Genomic DNA, 24961 nt, shown 5'->3' with positions numbered 1-24961 from the left:
AGACATTTTAGCAGAGTGATAGAATAGTTTCAGATCATCTCTTAACAGAGGGGTTTGGCTAGAGAGAGAGAAAAAAAAGAGGACAGTAGCTAAATAGAGATATAGGGAAGTAAGGAAATTTGTTTTTCCAAGTTTAGAAAACCCATAAACACTCGTGGTAAAGGAGGAGATTTTGAAGATACAGGAAGGAGACAGCATTTACATCTAGCAATATTTAAAAGTACTAACATTGAAAAAATACCTTTGAGGTTCTTCCCTTCTATACACACCCAGATACACATATTCCTTCAAAAGTAATGAGCCCATTTGAAAAGTCAAATCTTCTGGGGCGCCTGGTGGCTCAGTGGGTTGGGTGCCTGACTCTTGGTTTTGGCTCAGATAATGATTTCACGGGTTTTGAGATTGAGCCCCGGAGTCTGCTTGAAGATTCTCTCCCTCTATCTCCCCTCCCTTCCCTGCTTTTTCTCTCTCTCTCTCCTCAAATAAATAAATACATCATTTAAAAAAAAAAAAAAAGCCAAATCTTCCTGAAGCAATAACTCCTAATTTGAAATAATTAAACAAGGAAGTCATTAGACTGAAATGGTTCTAATGCTTTAGCAACCAACATGAGCAAACCCAAACCTAAGACAGTAAATGCTTCAAGGTTAAGAAACCAAAACCCAAGGACAGCCTATCACAGTCAACCAGCCTTTACCAAATAAGGCAAAGGCTTAGCTACAGTCCATCAAATAACTGCCTTACTTTGCTTCCACTTTTTTCTATGAAGGTCTTCTAACTCCTATAGGCAGAGCTTTCATAACCACTTTCTGTTTGGTGCTGTCTGGTTCCACTTAATTTTTCTTCAAAATCGTAACATGTTGAATATGCCCCAGTTTATCTTTTAACATCCTAGATAAATATATTTTCCCAAACCACTGTCATTTTCTCTCTGCATCTTCTTTTCTCTTCCTCTCTGCCTGGCTATCATTTCTCTCTCTGCTCTTTCAGATCTCTGGAGACTACTAGTATGATATTACAATAATCAGGCCCTCTCTCTTTTTTAGTGATAACAATGTAAGAAATAAAATAAAATAAAATAAAGGGCAGACACAAAGCTTTTGAAGTACATCAGACTCTAAAAGATAAAACTCATGTGATTTAACATTTTGAAAAAATAAAATACTTGCAGATGTTAGATATTTAGATGCTTTTACACCAAAGAAAAACTAGGATCCTGATTTAAAAGTACTTTTGGTGAGCTAATTGTTTTATTGACTGCACAAGGAAATGACTGTCACTTTTCTAATCTACATTTGAATAGTCACTGTAGCTCCAATCCTTGCCATTCAAAATCTGAGGCATGGGTATTTTCCTTCTGCTTTTTAACATTTTCTCAATTCAAATTTTCCCATACTCATCTTTACTAGTAACAGATTTCAGTATTTTAGAAATGTACATTTGTATGGAGCCCTAATGAAATTAAAGACAAGCAACTTTAGTTAAAATTACATGACTCTTTCAATATTTAATAGTTTCATGGCAATGTTTCTAAGTCATTCTTTGCTGTTCCTCAACTGTAACTTTTTGAGGCAATGAGGAGTGCTACAGAATGCAAATAGATGTGCACTTCACCTCTCTTTCCCAATATGACCCCAATCAACCAATTTTTTGCTGGCCAAATTCTGTTGCAATTGTTTAAGCCTGGAATATTTCCAGCCTACTGGAGCTAGACCCATGTCAAATAAAGGGCATTTTATATTCTGAAACAAAATTACAAACAACTGCTGGCTCTTTTACCCATGTCAAGTATCTAAATAAAATGAGTGAATCTTACTATACTTTCGTTAATGAGCCTGGTGTAAATGCTATTATATTAATTGAAAAACTAGTTTGCTTTCTCCTTTAAAAAATAAAACTTAAAAATGAACACAGTTTCAATATAATATTATCAAGTAATAGAAAAGCAAGTTCTCTGTAGATTTACAGATTTCCATAGATTTGTTTCTAAGCTGACATGTAATGGAATTAATTTTCTGGTAGCATAAGAATAGTTAAGATATCACAGTACTCCAGTTGGATGGTTTGCTTGGATCGTTATATTACAAACAACAGAACAGTGGAAAAGGGACATATTAGATTTGGGTTAGCATATCTGGACTAATTATTTAATAAACATGCATTTGGTGAGTCAAAGTTTACTTTTGAAAACTCTTGACTGTGTTATACAGTCTCTTTAGCTCTTCTATTGCTCAGTATTAGCTGAGGAAATGATTTTGGTTCTTTTTACCACATTAAAATGTAGTATGTAGCGCCATGAACTATGTGCTTACTATATCACATAAGAGTAACAAACCCTTTCAGAATGGCTGGAATATTGCCTCAATGTAAAATAAAATAGAATACTTTAATCATTGGGTTTCTTTGTTGTAATTGCTAGAATATATGTATATTCACATGATATTTAAAAATTGGAAATCAAGTAGTCAATTCATCTTTTTGAAACATGCCTATTCATCTTCTTGAAATATTGAAATATGCTTAAGGTCATGAAGAACCAATTAAAATAGTACTAACTACAATTTATTTAATAATGACCATATGCCATTCAAAATTCCAAGTGTTTTATATGTATTAACTTATTCAAGGTTCATAGGGCCATATGAAACAGGTATTATTATTACCTAGAGAGAATGAAGGAATTTCCCCAAGATTACACAGCAACTGATCGATAAAGCCAGGATTCTAACCCCAAATTCTAGCCTCAGAGCTTGCCTTCATCTGCTTTGGTTCTGGTCTTGAAGTCCATGTGTTCTTTTGTTTATTACTGTTTTGTGTCTTTGCTTATTTGTTTTTTCTTTTTTTCTTTGTTTGCTCGCCAGATATGCTTAGCAAATAACTTCTGTTTAGATCATACAAATTTTATTGAACAATATGTGTCAGGTGGTAAACAGAGCAGCAGGATTATTAAAATGAATAAGGCAATCCTTTCCTTTGAGATGCTTAAAGTCCAATCCATGAAACAGACATTTTAAAAAGTATTTTAAATGTGAATACTAACATTATCAGTATCATCATAAACTAATATTTTACAAAGAAATGCTATGCTCATTACTCGGCATTCAGAGTGTAAAAAAATGCTATCACCCTTTCCTTTATTTATTTCCTTATTTATTCATTCATTCTTTCACCTAAACATTCATCCAAATGTTTGTTGAACTCATATGTTATGTTAAACAATTTTAAGCACTTGAAAAATCAAGTAAATGAAATAAAGCCATTTCCTTACAAACCTAACAAATCAGTGGAGAAGAGAATTTTAAATAAATAATCACACCCTGGGGCACCTGGGTGGCTCAGTCAGTTAAGCCTCCAACACTTCATTTTGGCTTGGGCATGATCTCATGGTTGTGGGAGGCAACCTCACCTAGGGCCCTGTGCTCACTGCACAGTCTGCTCGTCTCTGCTCCTTCCCCTGCTCGCTATCTTTCTCTATCTCTAAAATAAATAAGTAAAATATTTTAAAAAATAAACACACCAGTTAAACATGTAAAACTTGTAAATATATACTTTGAGTAAAGAGTAAATAATATAATGAGGAAATACGACAAAGTGACTTGATTTACACTGAAAGTTCAGGCAAGGTTTTTCCTCAGGAAGTGAATTTAAGCATAGCACTGAAAGATGTATAATGGCTGATCCATCAAAAATTTGGGTGTTAACAAATGGTATGATTTATAATTGTACCCATCTATATGGATAAATTTATAAATGCAACATAAGGCCTCATTTGGTAAGGTTCAAATGAGTGGTATAGAGCACTGGTATCCAACTTCGAGGTTTTTTGACCTTGAAATTCACCACCAGCAAAAACTGGGAACCCAACATCAAACTGCCAACTTTTTATTTTATAGAAGAATGTCATTTAAAAACAGTGGCAGAAATAATATCTGTAATTATCAGCCTTTCCTAAGAGAATTTTAAGACTGAAAAATGTAGGCACCATAAAATTAAGACTACTTCTTTAAAATAAATAACTTTTTCTTTATCTTTTTTTCTCATTTCATGAAGAAGCAACAAATTTCAATTAGGATCTGGAAATCACTGGACTAAAGAAACTTCTGCTTCTTTGATGTGTTTATAAGCAGACTGGATTTAGATAATGAAATGTGTCCTTTTAGATGTAGGAACCAAGAGGACCAAACAGGCCTGGGACATTGAACAGAAAAGTAGGATTTGAGATAAAACTTGAATCAGAATAAGAATCACACAAAATGTCAACTATACTTGAAAACTCAGTGCACATGAGAACTGATAAAGCCTAAAATGTTTCATTTAGTGTCTCGGTCTTCCAAGTCTCCTAAAATGTGATAACATATTCATATACAGACAGTCACGCAGACATCTCTCTACACACACACACACACACACACACACACACAAATATACATATATACATAACCATTAAATGTTAAATTTATACATTCTGATTGGCTTTGGGTCTTCCTTGAATCATTTTACTCCTCTAGACTCACAGCCTGACAAACAGTGCACCTGCTTAACTGGGCTAAGTGCCAGAAAAAAAAAATCAGGGAAATTAATTTCCAAGAGCAGTAGATAAATGGCACACCTCATTAGAAAATCTATTTAAAAGGCACATCAGGAGATGTCTGCAAGACTTTCATAAGAAATTGATGTTTCCTACCATCATGTCCTTGCTGGCTTTCTTCTCACATTACTGATCTTCCTTCCCGGTAATAAGATTCAAATTCAAGTAATGCTTAATGAGTGCCTCCTATGTGCCAGGCACTATGTTTTACATAGATTATCTTATCTAATTCTTACAAAATTGTTTTGAAATAAGTATGTGGAACGCATGCAAAAATTACCAAATGTGCTTCTTTGAGACCTCCTGGTACAACCATATAATGATTTTTTCTTTCTTATGGATAAAGAAGCTAATAAATTATGACCCTTGTTCCTAGGCAAGAAAAGCCAAGAGTTGGGGCACCTGGGTGGCTCAGTGGATTAAGCCCCTGCCTTTGACTTAGGTCATGATCTCAGGGTCCTGGGATTGAGCCCTGCATGGGGATCTCTGTTCAGCAGGGAGCCTGCTTTGCCTTCTCTCTCTCTGCCTGCCTCTTTGCCTACTTGTGATATCTGCCTGTCAAATACATATATAAAATGTTAAAAAAAAAAAAAAAGAAAGAAAGAAAAGCCAAGAGTTACAACAACTTATTTCTGTACCTTCTGACCTAGAGGAAAATCATTAATCTCTACTAGTGTCTGAGTTTGTAGTGATCTCTTTAGAAATTCTATTTTTTTTTTTGCATTTATTTAAAAGAAGAAAAAGTTGGGCGCTTGGGTGGCTCAGTGGGTTGAGCCGGTGCCTTCGGCTCAGGTCATGATCTTGGGGTCCTGGGATCGAGTCCCACGTTGGGCTCTCTGCTCAGCAGGGAGCCTGCTTCCCTTTCTCTCTCTCTGCCTGCCTCTCTGCCTACTTGTGATCTCTCTCTGTCAAAGAAATAAAAAAAAAAAGAAGAAGAAAAAGTCATCTCTTTATAAATAAGACAAACAAGTTTTTAAGGAATTTCAACCGAAGTCTACACATTCTGATCCTTTAAGAGTTATTAAATCATCAGGGCACCCCTCCGTTTTCTGAAAGAGCTTCCTGGCTGAGTCTGCAAAAGCTTGGGGGCAAAGCCTCCAGCAGCCTTTATGATCCTCTGGCCTCAGTTAATAAAAAAATAAATAAATAAATTACCCTGCATTAATCACTTCACCACCACCACTACCCCAACTTGACCTTTCTGAAGACTTTCATCTTCCAGGAAAGAAGTACAGGCAAGATGGATAATATCTGGGTGGTCAGAATCTTGGTTTTTGCTTGTTGTCCTGAGGGAAGTATTAACAGCTCTCATTCTCACTCTCACAAGTGTCCTGTTTTAGATAAGTCATCTACTGTCATCCTGTGTGGTGGCTTTGTATGCTCTTAAATCACTAAACTGGAACTACATTTCCCAGAATTCCCTTATGTGTAAGGTCTGGGTAACATTTGGGCACCAGAGAAATTTTCATGAGCTTTAGAAAGCCAAACAGAAGGATTGGCCTTTATTTATTCTCTGAAGGTTGATGTAGGGCAGGTGCTGTTGCCGCTCACGCACATTATCACCCATATGCTGGCTGACCTTGACAGGTGGCAGCAGCCGGCCGCATGTTCTCCCGTTCCCACTAGACTGCCTCCTTCAGCATCTCCAAATCCTGGCCAGGTGCTTGTGCAGTTCCGTGGTGGGGGCACCAATTTATCTTGAGCTCATCTCATCCACATCATTGTAATTTGAGGTGGTGAGAGTCAAGTAAGTGTTCCAGTCTGTCCTTGACAATTCCAGCTTGTCCTTAGTCTCCCCTGTTCTATTTCCATCTGCCCTTTTCAATGATGGGGTTCAGGACATGCTTCCCCAAATACGGCACCTTGGCATATATTGAATGTTTTCAGCTGGAAGAATTTGAGAAATGACATATGCAGGAAAGACTTTCTGACATTCCCCTGAAGCGGGTCGTAAAACTCTCGTGAGGAAGGTGTCCTCCCTAAACCCAAAGGAAAGGAATATCATTTCCAGGATGCCCAGAGGAATCTGAATGAACAGCCCTTGCTGTTTCCCTCAATTTATACCACTTAGCTCCTACTCTTTCTGTCCTGTCACACTCCACCCGCCCCCTTTCCCCTTTTCATTAAACCTAGCATAAAAATGCTTGGGCTTAACTGCTTCTTAAGATCTTCCTTTCTTTATGAAGGCTCCTGTGTCTCATAACACTTACATTAAATAAATATGAATGATTTTCTCTTGTTAATTTATCTTTTGTTAGAAGGGTCCTGACCAACATTTTAGAAAAGTAGAGAAAAAAATGTATTTTTCTCTCCTATACCAATTTCCAGTTTACTGACCCATGACCTAGTGCCAGAAACACTTCAATAGCCCTACCTAGACTGCTAATCAGCTCCCATGGATGCATAAGCCATACATTAAATCTTGTATTTTTTATCACTCATCGTGACTCTACTCTACTCTGCTCCTAGTGATCAAATTCTGACAGATACACCATATTATTTTTGGATAGTGTTTGAACTTTATTTTTAGGAAGAAATGAAAGGTAGGTAGAATCTCTTTTCTAGTATCTGGTTTTGGTATTTCTTTTTGTTTGTTTGTTTGTTGATCTCCTAAAATTTGTCTCATTTGATAGGAAGCGGCAAAGTCACAAATTTTGGTGACCAGAAAGCAAGGTGCTATTCCCATTTGACAGGCAAGGACACCAAATTCCTTGTCATGTTACCTAGCTCATGTTATAAAGTTGTAGAGTGAACTCATGTCTCCTGAAAGAAGCACATAAAAGCCAATGCTACGTATGCCTCACAGGTAGACTATTTGGGTACAGCAATTCAAATTCAGAAAATTAGGAAGTGTAAAGGTTGCCTAGAAGAGAATCATTCTTTCGATTCCAGTACAGTATTTACTTATGAAAATAGAGTTCCATTTCTCTATGAACAACTCCTTAATGCCTTAAAAGTGTTTACCTACTTTTCTAAAGTGTCGGAGAGTAATTTAGAGCCAGGGACAGCTGCCAAGACTGGTGGAGACATCCAATCAGTAAGAAACACACATACTTTTCCCCTAACTACCAAAGAATGTAAACCCCACCGTTTGGGCACCAACCTTGAGCACCAATTCTGACCAGAGTAATACATTAGCTACTGTAGGATAAATTGTAATTCAATTGGCCACCTGCGTGTGACCTAACGTGACTACAATCTCATTGGCCACCTATGTGTGGCCAGACTTTTGCTCTATAAAAGGTAGTCTGTAAGATGGGGAGGGGTCGCCCTCTTTGGAGTTGGCCCTGAGCAGTCAGTCAGTCAATTCTTGAGGCTGTAAGCTGGGGGTGGTCGCTCTCTTCAGAGACGGCCCCGGCCGGTCAGTCTGACTTCTAATGCTTGGTATAGAATAGAGCTTTGCATAACTCACTTTGTCTCAGTCTCGTTCCCCTGACTGCTCAGTCTAACTTCTAATACTTATCATGAAATAAAGCTTTAAATAACTTTCACTTTGTCTCAGTCTCGTTTCGTTTAATAATGGACCTAACAGTAGCCCCCTTCAAATTGGTCCCCAATGATCATTGCCTGCTGGTATTCACACCATTATGTAGTCTCTTAGGACAAGAAATGGGGTTGACCTGCGTAGCCAAAAGGATTTTGCAGAACTGAAGGTATATGATTTTCAAGTTTAGATTGTAAGAGGATTTGTGGCTTCTTCCTTGTCCTCTCTTGGATCTGAGAGTAGTCAATTGTCATGTTGTGAAGACACAGCAGCATTAACTTGACAGCCAACTGAATGAGACATATTGCCAATGGTTCCACTACCACAGAAAATCTTTCAGATATCCACAGCGCCAGCCAACTTCTTTACTGCAACCTCAAGATCTACCCAAAGCCTTTTCCAAACTCCTGACCTGAAAAAACTGTTTGGCATAATAAACATGTATTGTTATTTTAAACCACTTTTTTTTTTTTTAGGATTTTATTTATTTATTTGACAGACAGAGATCACAGGTAGGCAGAGAGGCAGGCAGAGAGAGGGGAGGAAGCAGTCTCCCCATGGAGCAGAGATCCCAATGTGGGGCTTGATTCCAGGACCCTGGGATCACGACCTGAGTCGAAGGCAGAGGCTTTAACCCACTGAGCCACCTAGGCGCCCCTTAAACCACTTTATTTTTTTTTTTAAGATTTTATTTATTTATTTGACAGGGAAAGATCACAAGTAGGCAGAGAGGCAGGCAGAGAGAGAGAGAGAGAGAGAGAGAGGCAGGCTCCCCACTAAGAAAAGAGCTCGAGGCAGGACTCAATCCCAGGACCTGAGATCATGACCTGAGCCAAAGGCAGCAGCTTAACCCAGTGAGCCACCCAGGTGCCCCAAACCACTTATTTTTGAAGTAACTTATTATGTAACCATGGATAACCATTATAAAATATGACAAGTAACATTTCATCTGATAAACATATTTCATTATTTTTAATTCTGATTTTATTAAATGCATTTATTAATTTTTAAAGTTGGTCAAAGAATGCATAAAATAAAAATTTTATTTTTCTTCATAATGTAAAAAAATTATTTCAAAATAAAAATTTCAAGATTTGTATCCTATAAGAAAAGTTTAGCAGAGAACTTACTACATGACAGACACTCATGTACAGAGGTAAATAAGCCAGTCCCTTCCTCAGATAAATTTAAGTTTCTGAGTGAAACAGGTAAGTAAAGAGATACTGATAATACAGTGTGTTAACTGCTGTTAATAGAACTACCCATAAGGTACTAAAGGAATGAAAGCACAGTGCAGTGAATTTTTCTTAGGAAATCTGAGAAAGTTTCACCAAAAAATGGAGTAAGTCTTAAAGTCTTAAAGGATGAATTCATCCTTTAAGGAAATGGAGGAATGAGGGGCGCCTGGGTGGCTTAGTGGGTTAAAGTCTCTGCCTTCAGCTCAGGTCATGATCCCAGGGTCCTGGAATCAAGCCCCACATCGGGCTCTCTGCTGGACAGGGAGCCTGTTTCCCTTCCAATCTCTCTGCCTGCCTCTCTGACCACTTGTGATCTCTGTCTGTCAAATAAATAAATAAATAAATCTTGAAAGAAAGAAAGAAAATGGAGGAATGAATCTCTACTAGTGATATTAATATTTTTACAGTGCTTGTCATAAAGCAGGTTCTGTTCTAAGCACTTCAAATATATTCACTTCTAGAATTCTCTTAATAATTTTATTACATAGGTTGTATTATTGTCCGTACTTTATAGATGATGAAACTGAGGCAAAGAGAGGCTAAATGATTTACCCAATATCACGTAGGTAAGAAGTTGTAAGATCTGGATTTAATACCAGGGAAATCCAGCATCAGAGTTCACATTTTTAACTCATTTATCACACTTTCTGATTGGTAGAGTGGAGTGGGGAGAGGGTGGTATGAGCAGAGGTGAGGAAGGGTGTATTCTTAGGGAAAGAAAGCCCGGAGAAGCAATAGTAAGGATGGGCGGAAAACAGGTTGCATACACTGAATTACATGATGAAAAGAGAGATCTAAGCCAAAGACTTGAGTTTCATGCCAAGGAATTTGTACTTTGGCAATAGAAAATACTTGGCAAAATTTATGTTTTATGAAAATACCTTTGGAGCAAGAGTAAAGGGGAAAGACTGGATGAAGGAGTCAAGAAGAAATTGAATTAGTGTCCTCAACAGAGAATCAAGGTCTGAAATGGAATAACGGAGACAGCGGTAACCAGAGAAGGGAGGGGATTCATGAGACATATGAGAGTCAGCTGGCATCCAGCATGGTGATTGATCGTGTTCAGCAGATTTAAAAGATGACTTGCAGGTTTCTTTCTGTGGGGAATGGATAGATGGTTAGGTCATTAATAAATATAGGAAACTGGTAGAGGAGGCCATATACAGAAGATGTGCCTAATGAACACTCCTTGAAAAAAGAAACGAAGTAGCAATAATACAGAGGCTCTATTTCCCCCATGAGATGAAATGCCAGTAACATAGGCATTATCAATAACACCTAGTTACAGTAATCCAAGGAAAGTCTACCATGGATTGTTAAGTGTGTTTTACATTTAAGTAATCTGATCTGAAAGTCTAATTACAAGTAGATGTTCATTTTATAAGATAATTAAGAACAAATTCCTTGCAACAGTAATTTCTGTGGTGTACTCACTAAATTATTAACTTTATAAATATGAGATTTTACAAGCAGTTCTTCAAATATATCTATTGTAAAGCTTAAAGAACTATATTTTGCAATCGTATTTGGTTCCAAAATGTAAATGAATGAAATTCTAGAAAAAGAAAGAATAGACAAAATATCACCACTAATAAAGGCTCAAGGGAAAATCATCTAGAATCATGCAGCCAAGTTTTCACTTAAAACTCTACGTCTTAATTTTATATAATGTACATTTCAATTGTATATCCTTTTAAAAGCCTCCATTACAGAGTATACCCAAAGTATTACTTATTTAGACAAGAGGTTCACAGTTCCGGATAGTGTTTTTCTTTCATTGACATCCTGAGACTTATCTCTACCCGATAGATAATGCTCACTTTAGCACAGCTACTAATGGTATTGCAAGAGGAATCATCTCAATCACACTGCTACATCAATAAACACAAATGATCCCGTTCTATGGATTTACAATGTTAATACTTATATTTCTTTTAATGTAGCCATTGCTTGGCATATATACTAGGTTCTGGATAAATAATTACTAAAAAAGCATAATACCATAATAAGAAGTAGAGAGGATTCCTGACTGTACAGAATGCAATTTATTATATTTATAGTTTCAGGTCTACTGATTCCACTCCCTTTGGAGAAAGAAAATGGGAAATGGGGGTGGGGGTGAATGGTGCAAATATGTAGGAGCACATTAAGAGCTTAATGAAATGGTTTTGCTTGTGGTTAAAAAGCATACATTTATTCATTTACTTATTTAATATTCATTATACCTCTGACTGAGTCCTTCCCTCAAGGAACTCACAGTCAATAGAGCATGTCAGGTGTGGAAATAGACAAATACAATGTTAGAAGTGTCCAAATACCTTGAACAAAGTGATAAACGGTATACTCAGAGAGTGAATATACCATAAGGAAAATCTGTCTTTCCTCCGTTGGCATTCTTCCTGTTTTACTCCAAACCCATAAGAACACATGGCCACTCAAGATGTAGTATCTCATTATGAGTAATTCTGGGAAAATCCTTTTCACACTCTTTATTTTCGGGAACTCAAAATAGGATGTTTTGATGGGAGGAGCAAAGAGAATTTCTGGAAAGCAAGCTTGGAGCCAGATGGTAGAGGGACTTAAAAATGTTTTATACAATTTCCCACTTGTCCAAAAGTTTTTTTATTTGGTTTGGTTTGGTTTTAAACTGATAAAGTCCCTGTTCCCAAACCAGGTCTCCACCAAACTTTTTAATCATTATCTTCATGGGACTGTAACATTCAGCTTGTGTTTGGCATTACAAATACAGAAATAGATTTCATTTGAAATCACGGACTATAACACTCAAAGTAGGATAGAAGGAAATGGGGAAGAAGGAAACCAGACACTGGCATTCCTTCATGTTTGCAGGGAGCTTTATTTCTCGCAGGAAGATATGATGAAAAGAAACACAGAAGGGAGAGAAGAACATTGTTTCTTTTCTTCTAAAACCCACATTTCACAGACCTTACCTGAAAAGTTTTTATAATCCACCAGGTCAAACATAACAACAGCAACAGCTGACCATGTGATTATCAGAGCAATGACCAGAAGCCAGGCTGCTGGGGAGCTGAATGTTGTCACTATGTCCTCTGTGACCGTCCTCTTCAGCACTTTTCCAGGGGATTTGGGCACGGATCCATTTTTGCTGTCGATCACAGTTGTGGTAGTAGATGCATTTCCTAATCAAACATTCAGAAAGAGAAATTACAATTTAGAACTTCATGTTAAATGTTGGTGACCAAAAGAACACACCGATTATATAAGTATATTTAAATTGTTTGTACCGTTTTCTGTAGTAGAGCACACTTCCTTAGTGGCAGGGCCAAACTTCCTGCCCACTACCCTAGTATTTACCTCCACTCCGAAATCCACATTCAGTAGTGATTAGCATTCCTCCTCTCCTAATCTCTGTAAATAATACCGTGGGAGTCACAAAATTTGTCATCACCTTCAATCATTTTTACTTCTCCCTTATCACCCCCTATATCCACTACCATAAAAGGCAACTGGGTTTTTGGTCAAGTTGTTTTTTAACACCTTGTTCCTTTATTTAGGTTCATATGTCAGTTCTGAATGCAATCAAAAATGTTTCCTCTGGGGAAGAAACAAAATCAATGATAAAGTAGTTCAAATGGATACAATCCTTTTTGGAATCCTGGTTTAACTGTGCAATCAACCCTTCTATTGAAGCCATTCATTTTTTATTTGTGAAGGGGCACAGAAGATCTAAGTGATCTTCTGTGGAAAGACGTTGGAAAATCTATATTCAGTAAACATTTTTATTCCTACTTTCAAGGTCTACAAGTTTATGGGAGAAAATTCCAAAAATATTTAGAAATAGCAAAATAAACTGATGATCCAGAAACAACTGTTAAGGTGTTTTTCTACTTATACCTACTCTTCTGTACATACAGATAGGTATATAAACATGTTTTATTTGTTTTTGAAGTCATCATCACTCTTTCCTTTATATTTTATACTAGGCAATATATAATAAACAAGCTCTCTTGCCATATGTGTTCCATAAAATACCACTTATGTGGCTGCATGTCATGTCACTTCATGGCTATGCATAATTTAGTCAAAAAGTTTTCTACTTTGGGACATGGCAGAGATTTTCCTCAGACCATTAATAATTTTTATGTTAGGGAATTTCCTAAATACAGAATTTCTTAGACAAATAACATCGCTTTTATATCTTATGAAAGTACATATATGTATTTGACAATTGGTATATTTTTGAAATTTTTACGTGCTAGGAATCTCTGTTTTCTTATCCTTGACAATACTGGGTATAACCAGTGTTCAAACTATTTGCAGTCATGCAGAAGGAAAATTCTGCTTCTTTTGTAACTCTTTGATTACTAGAAATGAGCTTTTTGTATACTTGTTTTCCCTTTATATATTTTGTCTTGTGAAATTTTTGGTTTGCTTTTCTATAAACGACCTCCATTCGATGGTTTAAAAAACTGTACGCACATATACATGTACCTGATCAGAAGTATGTATATTTTTAAATACATGTATATGTGAATATACAAATATCTATGTTTATGCATGTATATGTATTTAGACATACTTATACTCATTGCAAGAGTGTAGATATGTATGTATATACACAAACACACACATATGATAGTAAAATTTTATCTGATCTTAAGTTGCAGCATTATCCCTCAACTGTTTACCTCCTTTTTTTTTTTTTAACATTTATTTTATTTATTTGAGAGAGAGAGAGAGTGAGCCAGGGTCGGGGAGGCTCAAGGAAGAGAGAAAGAGAAACTTAAGCAGACTCCATGCTCAGTGTGGAACCTGACACAGGGCTTGATCTCACCACCCTAAGATCACTTGTGCTGAAATCAAGAGTAGATGCTTACCTCTTTATTTTTGTGGTATTTTTATATACAGTGGAACCACTTAAAATTTTTGTAGCTCTTTCATTTTATTCCTGCAAAGTTGCTGCCTTTGTATGATTAGCAAGTCCCTCTCAATGGAGACTAGGCATATCTGATTATATTGACAATCCTGGGCTCACAGGAAGTTAACTCTAGGGATAACTTAGAAATCATCTGAAACAACTGTATCATGTTACATTTAAGAACAATTCAAAACGATCCAAAATAGTCAAGTGATTCTCACAGTATTTTTAATCCCAAATTATACAGATATGTATTGAATCCTAAAGAGAAAAAATATCTCTAACAATTCTAATTTTTTTTCCAAAAGAACAGTTTAACAATATATGTCATATATTTTAAATACTGGCTACATTATTGAAAATAATTTAAGAATTACATATCAAAAAAGGAAATTTTTATTAATCATCTTCTAATATACATAAGTGTCTTTTTTTTTTCTTTTTTTGAGAGGGGCAGAGGAAGAGGGGTCAGGGACAATGGGAGAGGGTGACAGAGAATCTTAAGCAGATTCCATGCCCAGTGCAGAGCTGGATGGGGCTCGATCTCACAACCCTGAGATTGTGACCTGAGCCAAAATCAAAAGTCTAATGCTTAACCGACTGAGCCACCCAGGAATCCAACAATTACTCATTTTTAATTTTAGTTTTTACCTCTAAATTACATTTCAAATTTAAAAAACAAACTTCAAATTTTCATACTCCTTTGACACTTGGCACAAAACAAATTTCACCTAACCAGAAAGATTACTTGTAGTTATTTTAGAACGTGCTAAATAATAGCTGAAAGGTTTTAGTATTTTCAAACTGAAGGGAATTCTTTGTATTCCTTGAAGGTCTCAGAGTGGAATTAAAGTGTTCCTTTCAATCTTTCAACCTCTTTCTCTACCTTGCACAACTCTTCCTTGCAGTTAGGTGTAGTTTTTTCATGGAAATAGTAAAGCAAAACAGGTCTGCCACAGGTTTTACAGTCAGGAGAGACTGGGATTAACTCCATGGCTAGAAGGTCACTATGGCTCCTCATCTCTGAGTGAAAAACCTCTATATCTGAGGAATGAGGCTGTTAAGACTTGACTTACAGGTTTATGATGGTGGATAAATAAATCATGTCAAATGCTTGGAAAATTTCCTGCTACATTGAGTTATTCAATAAATGAAAATACAACAGCTGCTAAACTATCTCTTCATTATTATCAACATCATTATCATCGTTATTCCTACGGCCACCTCTGTGGTCAGTACAACCATTACTAAAATGGCAAAGAAAGACCAGAAGGGCAACATTAACCTCAGAAACAGTAGTGGAAGTTGAAAGACTAATTCTTCAATAAATGCAGGCATTTGTTTCCATTTAACATGTATGTTAGCCCAAGTATTTTCAGGGGGTCAAAATGGGATGTTATGACACCTTCAAAGACTTTCTTAATCAACTAATTTCCTTATTGTAATACATAAGAAGGACACATACTTTAATTTATTCATATTAATGGAGACTGCCTTGCCCTATCAACAAACCAAGAGAGATGATCTGTAACAAATAAAGTTACTTTTTTGCAATACAAATGTTCACAGTGTCAAGGGTTTTGTTAAAAGAGAAAGACAAATTTTGAATCTTCGAACAGCTGTGTATATGGGGTGTTTAGAGTTTGAGTCCAGTTCATATGAAAATTTGTAGTTATTGGGGGAAGAAATGAAAATACTGCATGCAAAATTAAGTGCTCTGGTTAATAAAGTGTTACTTTTTAAATGTTTATCAATAAACAATTATATACTTCTATTAATAAAAGTGTCATAAAATCCAATCACTGATTAGGAAAAAGAAAATCAAATACATTCAAGTGTATGTATTAGTAGGTATTAATAATAACCAGACATAACTAGTACAAGCATTTTTAGATAACACTAGTAAATCTAGCCCCATATTTTTAAGAGATTAAAAAGCTGATAAGGCAAATAGTGGTAAAATGAATTAAGATTTTGAAATAATTTTAGGTAGAAATTAACAATAGCATCAACAAATCTCCTTTTTTTCTGAAAATCTATGCGAATACATATCCCAAGTTCATGAACCCAATTTAGCTGAAATGATAGCAAGATGGAAAAATACCTTTAAAAAACAGATTTCACAGACTGTACTTGAGATGGATCTCAAAGAAGGAAAAATTAGAACGATCTCATATCATATCCTTTCATTGATTTTTGTGCCAAATTCCCATCACTTCTAATGGCAGTTCTGAAAATGGATGAAGGATAGGAGTGCTTCGAAGTGCAATTTAAGATCCAAGTGGGGCTACGAGTGAATCAAACCTTTGGAATAATGATTTGCAGGAGAGTAAGTGAATTACAAGTGTTTAGGAGAGGCCACCTGAAAGTTGATATGTTGCTAATCTCCAGTTTTTAAATCTCTGGAAGACTTCCCGCTACTGTTAGATGGAGAACACCAGAAGAATTGCTTTTGCACTTCAGATTCACTTCAGTGAACTGGGTGTGGGAGTGTATTTCTGCAGACAATATCATACGCACCTGCTTGGTATCTTGAAACCAAAAGAACACATCTATTGGGATTTTATACAAATTAGTCAAATCCTGGTCATGTCTTCCTTTTTCCTGGTCACATGTTTAAAAACTAAAAAATTTCGGGGCACCTGGGTGGCTCAGTGGGTTAAACCGCTGCCTTTGGCTCAGGTCATGATCCCAGGGTCTTGGGATCAAGCCCCGCATTGGGCTCTCTGCGCAGCAGGGACCCTGCTTCCTCCTCTCTCTCTGCCTGCCTCTCTGCCTACTTGTGATCTCTGTCTGTCAAATAAATAAATAAAATCTTAAAAAAAAAAAAACAACTAAATAAATAAAAACTAAAAAATTTCTAAAAGGACAAGAATTTCTATGCTTTTTTTTCTTTTTTTTATCAGAAAAATGAGAAACCATATAAATTCAGAAAGCAATGTAAGTTCAGTATTAAAGTGAGAACTTTCATATTTAAAAGAACTGATATTATTATGAATCCCAAATTTTATTTCACCTTATAATTCTGACAAAACAAATACGGTACAGTTTTTTTTGTTTTTTTTTAAGATTTTGTATTTCTTTGTGTAACAGAGAGAGAGATCACAAGTAGGCAGAGAGGCAGGCAGAGAGAGGGAGGAAGCAGACTCCCTGCTGTGCAGAGAGCCTGATGTGGAGCTCGATCCCAGGACCCTGAGATCATGACCTGAGCCGAAGTCAGAGGCTTAACCCATTGAGCCACCCAGGTGCCCAAGATGGTACAGTTTTTTAAATGGATGAAAATGTTAACACTAAGTGATTTTTTAGATTTTTTTCCTGTATGTTTTTGTCTTCACATCCTCAAAATTTCCACTAAAAGTTAATCAAGACTCAAAGATGTTGAAAATATATTCTGTGTATCCAACTCAGAAGGCAAAACTATAAGCAATTTGAAGTAGTCTGAAGGTTATACCTCTTATGGAAAATTATGTGTTTCCTTTGTTATGGAAACATACTAAATTGTACTTTTCATTTTCCATTCAAATTTACCGCAGAAGCCACACAAAGCCAAGAGGAATAAAATTGAGGGGAAATATAAATTGCCTTCTCTGACAGCTGGTCAAGAAATATGTGAATAACAGTGTGTAATCTGAGATTATTTAATGTTTGAGAAGTACTTTGAAGATTACAAGAGCTGGTTATTGATAGGGTGGGAAAAAATGAGAGGTAAATATTATTGAGAAATTCGACATGGGCAATGCTCCTGAGAAGTAGACATCTCAGAGCATCTAGGATATGTGGCAGTATTTTCCATGCCTACTTTTTAATTCCATTCCTTCTGATTTCATACACATTGTTTTGTATGAAATACAGAGAGCTAGAATCAGCTGCAAAAGAAGTGGGGACTCTGCCCCATAACATAAAACTAGGGGCTGCTTATGTAGTGATTCCAAGCGCTCAGATTCACAGTCAGGTTAGGCACTGAAGGCTAAATCACAAGCCTCCTAAAAGAAGTCACTTAACCTCATCATGCCTTATTAATTAGATCAAACTGCCAAATACACTTGCCTATTATTATTCCTAGGGGACACTAACAATACAATCTCTTCCAGGATGCTCAGGAAAGCCCCTATATTCTAGAATGGTATAAATAAAATATTACATTCTCATTACATAAAAGCATTAATTATGAATTTTGCATTTTCCTATGTGATGTGGTTTATGGAGTACTCCAATGCTGTATTTGTCCTTCGAAAATCTGAGAACAAAGTAGAGAGAAGGAGTATATACTAACAATGGCAATGTAAAAATATGTATTACTCCAAAATTATATTAAGAATGTAATTCCCAATTACAAGAATGACCTTTACTATATTTGGATGTTCTAGAAAAACACATGTAAGTAAACATTTTCGAGAAACTTCGCTAAAAATATCTTTTGGCAAATAAAGTTGAAAAATGAAAAATCCATCTTTTATCAATCCTGGTGTCTGCAGAATGTCTATGTATCACATAGACATCTGTGACAATTAAATTGTGTTTTTCTAGAAGTATATATAAATTGAATGAAAATAGATTTTGAGAGGCAAGATAAACCATGACAATTCACAAAAATGGCCTTTGTCAAAATAATCCTAGATGCTCTAGTTAATATATATATAATATATATATGCTTTACATATTTATATATATATGCTTTATATATTTATGTATATATGAGGTTGATAAACCATAATAAATACCCCTAGAGTAATTTTTAGAAGCCTTCAAATTCTAGGCACTTAAAAAAAAATTATTCACTGTCTTTTAAAGTAAAAATAGCTTTGTCTCACACCAGAAAGAGATCTCCTGTCAATTTCAATGAAAGGCTTAAACTGCCACCTTTTCTCTAAGATTTTTGAGATATCATCGTTGATATTTCAGAGGATAATTTAGCAGCCTAATCCACCTGCAGAGGTAGCCAATATAAACTTACTTTTTTACATTAACTGGCAATTTTTCCTACCGACCCACTCCCCATACTCTTCCAGCAGAATTTCTTTTTGTAGTAGTGGAACTAGACAGTGAACCCTCATCTAACTCCCAGCCATAGGATTGGTTCTTTAAAACAAGCCTGACCAATCAGAACACGCTCTTGGGTAATCAGACTCCTCCACATTTTTTTCTCGAGCTCTTGAATGACATTCTATTTCTGCTGTGGTTGGCAAGCTGGTGGGGTCTACAAGTTGTCCTTTATCCCAATAGTTGGAGAGTCAGTTGCAAGATGGAAAGAGGCAGGATCCAGGTTCCACTGTGTAGGTTCACAGAGCCAGCTGTGTTTAGAGTCAGATAAAGGTCTGGGCTTTCCAATTTTATGGGAATATATGAAATAATTTGCTTATGTTTGTATTACTAGCCATCACAAGTTCTGAGTGATGCTCTGGCTCTTGCCATGGATGTAAATAATTCTTTTCTTTCAGTATTTGTGTTATGAGGTGTGATCAGTCAGAACAATCTAAATATCAAGTTCTTTAAAATTATTTTCATTTTTGAAAAAAAAAAAAGCTCTTAATTCTCAAGTGGCTTCTTTGTCATGGTCCTAAATAAAATGATCTTTTGGTGTTTTCAAGGGCAAATTCAGATATTGAGGTGCTTTAAGAAGAGCTCACTTGTGTTTGGGTGAGTGAGAGGTAGGATTTATCTTCCTAGGTGGTAGACCCTCACTGTCTACCAGTTCAGTAGTCCTTACTGAAGTACCACTTTCCAGTTCAGTAGTCCTTACTGCAAATTAAAGTATATATGTTTTCCTGTATTAGCTCAATTTTCCCCTGCCTTTTCAACTTGTCATTTTCAACTTAGCATTTACTACTTTTTCTACAAATAGTAAACTGAAATCAGAGATGAAGAACAATAATGAGTACATAATTAGAATTCATTTCTTGAAGCAAAATGTGTTAAAATCCCAACATATTACAGGTAAAATGCATTGTGTTTTACCAATCCACGGTGGCCAAGGATCTCTGGGGAATTCGTTTCTTTCTATTTAAGAGAACCCAAATAACTCCACTCTTAAAATCCAACTTCTTTTTTAAGAATTTCAACTCCCTAGTGATATTTCTGTGTACTTTTGAAATAAACACTATTGTTTTTACCTGTGATTATGTAAGTTTCTGATAAATACAATGACATAAAATTATCCTGACTTTGGTATTTTTCTTTTTTGTTGTTCAACAAGGCTCTAAGATGAGAGTAAGTCATCTATCTTTAAGTAGGATGTAGTGCTTCAGCACTTTTTACACAGTGAGGTTCAAATAAAAAATAAATGTGAAAAACTTAAGTTTTGCTGAAGGGAATCGGTTTTTTAAAAGTATCTTATTAAATAACCACAATATTTCTGCATATGTAAGGCTATGCAGTACATATTAACTTCTTACCAGAGTAATAAATTAAATAAAGAACAAAATATATTTTCATGATAGATGAAAATGTTCAAATAAGAGATATGTTACTGAAAGAAGTAAAAGCATATGTGTACATCTAATAAGTGGGAAACCTAGCTGGTAAAAATAATTCAGGTTCCAACAGAGAAGGAAAGACTAGTGGGATAGAGATAAAGATGTGCATTTCTTTGACTGAAAAAAATATATATATTTACTAAATAATATCAATAATTAAGCAGACACATTTTTATTTCTAATGAGGCAATTAGAACTAGCATCTGCAATGTTAATACGGTTATCGTCTCCAAAAGTGCAACATCTGGGAGAGGTTTCTACAACCAGATCAGGCACTGGAAATAGTACAGATGAATAAAAGTGCTGATGGCCAACTTACAAATGCATGTTGATGCATCATCTTAGTCAGTGGGGCCTCCCACAACAAAATACCACAGACTGGATGTCTTAAGAGAATTTTTTTTTTCCCTCAGTTTGGAGGCAAGAAATTGCGGAAGATAATACCAGCATAATTAGAATTTGGTGAGGACTCTCTTGCTGACTTGGAAGGAAGAGAACTGTGTCCTCTCATAGCAGAAAGAGAACAAGCTAGCTCTCTACCATCTCCTGTCATAACGGAACTAAACCCATCATTAGGGCTTCCCCCTCTTGACCTCATCTGAACCTAATTTCCTCCCAAAGGCCCTGTCTCCAAATACTATCATGCTGGGGTTAGAGCTTCAATGTGTAAATTTGAGAGTGATACAATTCAGTCCAACGCTCAAATTGGGATGCCTGGGTTAGTCTGGTAAGCGTCTGCCTTCTGTTCAGGTCATGATCCAGCGGTTCTGGGATCAAGTACCCTATCAGGCTCCTTGCTCAGTGGGGAGTCTGCTTCTCCCTCTGACTGCCATTCCCCCTATTTGTGCTCTCTCTCTCTGTCTCTCTCTGTCTGACAAACAAATAAATAAATAAAATCTTTTTAAAAATTGCTCAAATAAGTATTAATATATTTTAAGCTTAATAAACATAGCTATTTTAATAGGGCTCTATCTTTCATGTTAAAATAATGGAAATCATGGCCAAGGTCCCTTACTACCAGTACCTGCCCAAGTGGCCCAGATCAAAATGTCAAATGGTACTACATATTGTTAGGTAATTTAGGGATTGAAAGTAATCAGCAAGACCCATGAGATCACTTTTAAAAAGTAACAATGACTTTTAAAATAACAATGACTTTGACAGGTTCCATCAGATTTATTTTAGAAAAATAATCCATCCTCAGCTCATGCATGCAGGAGGTCTCATGCAAGAAGAGAAGCCATCTTAGGGTCTGTCTAATTTTTTAAGTTTGAAGTCTGGGGACAGAATCTACAGAAAGCCTCCCATATTTTGTGAATTTGGTTTTAGGTAAACAGAAGTTAGACTCTGGTTCCTAGTGAATATGATCTGAACAGGACAGACATATGATCCATAAACTATATTCAGGTTCCTTGGAGAAATTAATTTTCTAGCATTTTATGTTTGGGTTGATTCATTTTCTTCCTGGGCCAAATATGCATAATTGAAACACTCTACCTAGCCCCAGCGTTCCTCCTACTAAATTGCCCCATTGCCAGTGAATCATGAACTCACTGAGATAGAAAAGACTGGAGTAATGGCATGCTATTTCAATTCAGAAAAAAAGAATACTAAACTCAGTGCTTCAAAATCATTAGCTTTTCATGATTTGTTGATTCTAATGTGTGTTTTTTACTTCCTTTCTCTTAAAGACATTTTCATGGAAATCAACGATTCCTTAAGAATTAATCGTCTCCTGCTGCTTTTACCCAACATGGAGTCATAATCCCACCATTGCAGTGTCACAATAGCTTCTACTTTATTTTCATTAAAAAAGTGTGACAGTCTCCCCTCCCTCCCCCAGCCCCCACCCTGCTCCAACCCCAAAAGGCGCACAGGTATTCATACTCTTTTTACATAAATGTATTCAATAATAATGATAAGGATTTCATGTAAAGCTTCTTAAAACTATACTCATAAAATAAGGGGTTTCTCGCATTCTCATCAGCTACGTTCAGGAAATTTAAGAGAATACAAGAACTAAGATCTAAATTTCTTTCAAGTTTACTTCTCTGGGTGAGTTTTTAGGTACTACACTTGATCTTAGCCAAAAGGTCAAGAAGTATTCATTATTTTTTCACCACACCCAGTGCTCCATGCAAGCTGTGCCCTCTATAATAATGAATACTGTTTATTCTATTTGTGTACTGCATTTCCAAATAAATTCACCCCAAGGGAAAAAAAAAAAGTCAAGAAGTGAGTTTTTAGGTAATCGTTTCATGAATCAACTTGGCTTGTTTTCTGATATATTTAAATATAAATAAAACTGAACCTATGTTTTCTATTTATGAGGAAATTTCCATCCATTTGTTGGAAAAGCAGTAATAATTTAATAATTTCATCTTTGTTATATGTACATGTAAATGAATAAGGGTATTTTAGAGTATATATCCATTCATATAGCCAATTTAATATTAATATAACCAATAATAGAATATATACCCACTAATTTTATTGAGTACCCCAAGGGCTTTTGAAATAAAAGTTACAAGGAAGTATCCTTATTTTTTTACAACTTTAATTATGAGTAATATAAACTGACACTTTCTATAGTTACTCCAGATTTAATGCTATTGCCATAATTTGGCTGAAAACAGATCAATAGAAGTTTTTAAATTGTCAAAGAATCAAAATAGTTAATAATTTTGGTGAGAAAGGACATACTTAGAATGAGCACCATTGTAAGAGGATATGATTATATTTTGTTTAACGTGGTCCCACATCATCACTAAGCTATTTGAAAAGTTTAGAACAGATCAGAATAGTATAGCCAGACCCTTCATCTTTCTGGATTGAGTCCACAAACCCCATGAAGAAAATGCAGGCAAAAAATCTAAAGAGAGATAAGATTTGCTGTGTTGTTTAAAATCATTTAATCTATAGGAAAAAAGCAGCTTCCTGTGCCTTTCAAAGGACTTCTAAATGAGCTTGAAGCTCCTTTATGCATGTCTGAAAAGAACATTAAGGTATCCATGCTCATATTTTAAAAATGCAAGCAATTAGGTAAACACAAATAATACTTTATACAAATCTTTCTTCTAAGGAGTCCATGGAGTTTTAGAAACAGCTGATAAAGCTGCACACATCTATAGAATGGAGCAAGTATTCTCATCCTCTTTGATATGAAAGGAAACTGAAACAGGGGAGTTAAAGAGAACCAGTTTTCTGAAGTCTACTCATTACCAGAGTTTTCAAAGAATTCGTGTTGCTTAGTCCCTAATATTTAATCTTCTGAATTGTTTGTCCAAATAGACCAAATATTGATCTTAAATTTTATGTCTGGAAGATGTCTCTCATTGGCAACTCATAAAAAAGGCTTTATCTCTGGCCAATTACAGTTTTGAAACAAAACAACTTGAAAAAGCAAAGATAAAAACAAAATGATGATTTTTTTTTAATCTCCTGAATTTTTTTCTGAAAATTTTTTCTATCTCCTTCACACCCTCAACATTTCAGTTTCAGTTTTACTAGGCAGAAGAGCAGTCATTTAATCGAGTATTCTAGAGATAAAATTATATCCTTGGCACCTCAAGAGTAAGAAATAAATAGAAACTTAAGACCCTGTTCCCTAAGAACCTGATTGGTATTCACTGTGAGGTGAACTCAACGTTGGTATTAGTGCTGGGGGCTGGGAGAGAGGAACCACTTTCCTCAGTCAGGCCAGGGTAGATTCCAGATTCCAGGTGTTGGGACAATCGGTATGACAGAGAATGGTGAAATCCCCTAGCCCTTCATTTCAAATAGCTTATCTGAAGAGGAATTTACTATTAAAAGACCAGTATTTCTAACATTTAGATCATTCAGGGCAGTTATTTCTATGGAGTGAGCATTTTTATCAGCTTATTTGACTAAGCTTATTCAAGCATTACAGCTGCATTAGTATCACAAAGCCATAGCAGATTCCATAAAATAAGCTTTATAAAATTGTGGTTGCCCAATAGCATGGTCTTTTGGAAACTACTAAGCAGCCTTCCCTTGAGCAACAATGCTCTAGAGCTGTGCTTTACAAGATGTTTGAAATCCAATGTCTCTCTACCTTAGAAGAGGAGAAAAGGCATGGAAAACAGTTCAGGAAACTTTTAATTTTTTTAATTAAAAAATCACTTTTCCTTTTTAATTTTATAACAAAAGGAAAGTGCATTAAATATTCAAATTTGAATATTAAACCTTTGGTTTAGCATTAGAGGAAGTTCTTCAAAAATAGCATTAATTCTTTTCCACACCTTACTTCTGATTAAA

General features: G+C 35.7%; 1 protein-coding gene across 1 annotated transcript in view; it reads right to left on the bottom strand.

The window, feature by feature from the left end:
- Positions 1-12737, bottom strand: part of TRDN (triadin) — a 297181-nt gene extending 284444 nt beyond the window's left edge. Inside the window, 2 exon segments of the mRNA XM_044238841.1 lie at positions 12262-12471; positions 12647-12737. Coding sequence (XP_044094776.1) covers positions 12262-12471; positions 12647-12737 — 301 coding nt within the window.
- Positions 12738-24961: the final 12224 nt, after the last annotated feature.

The sequence above is a fragment of the Neovison vison genome, chromosome 1, assembly GCF_020171115.1.
Source record: "Neovison vison isolate M4711 chromosome 1, ASM_NN_V1, whole genome shotgun sequence".
In the NCBI taxonomy this organism is placed as follows: Eukaryota; Metazoa; Chordata; class Mammalia; order Carnivora; family Mustelidae; genus Neogale; species Neogale vison.
This window is presented reverse-complemented; position numbering and strand designations above follow the sequence as displayed.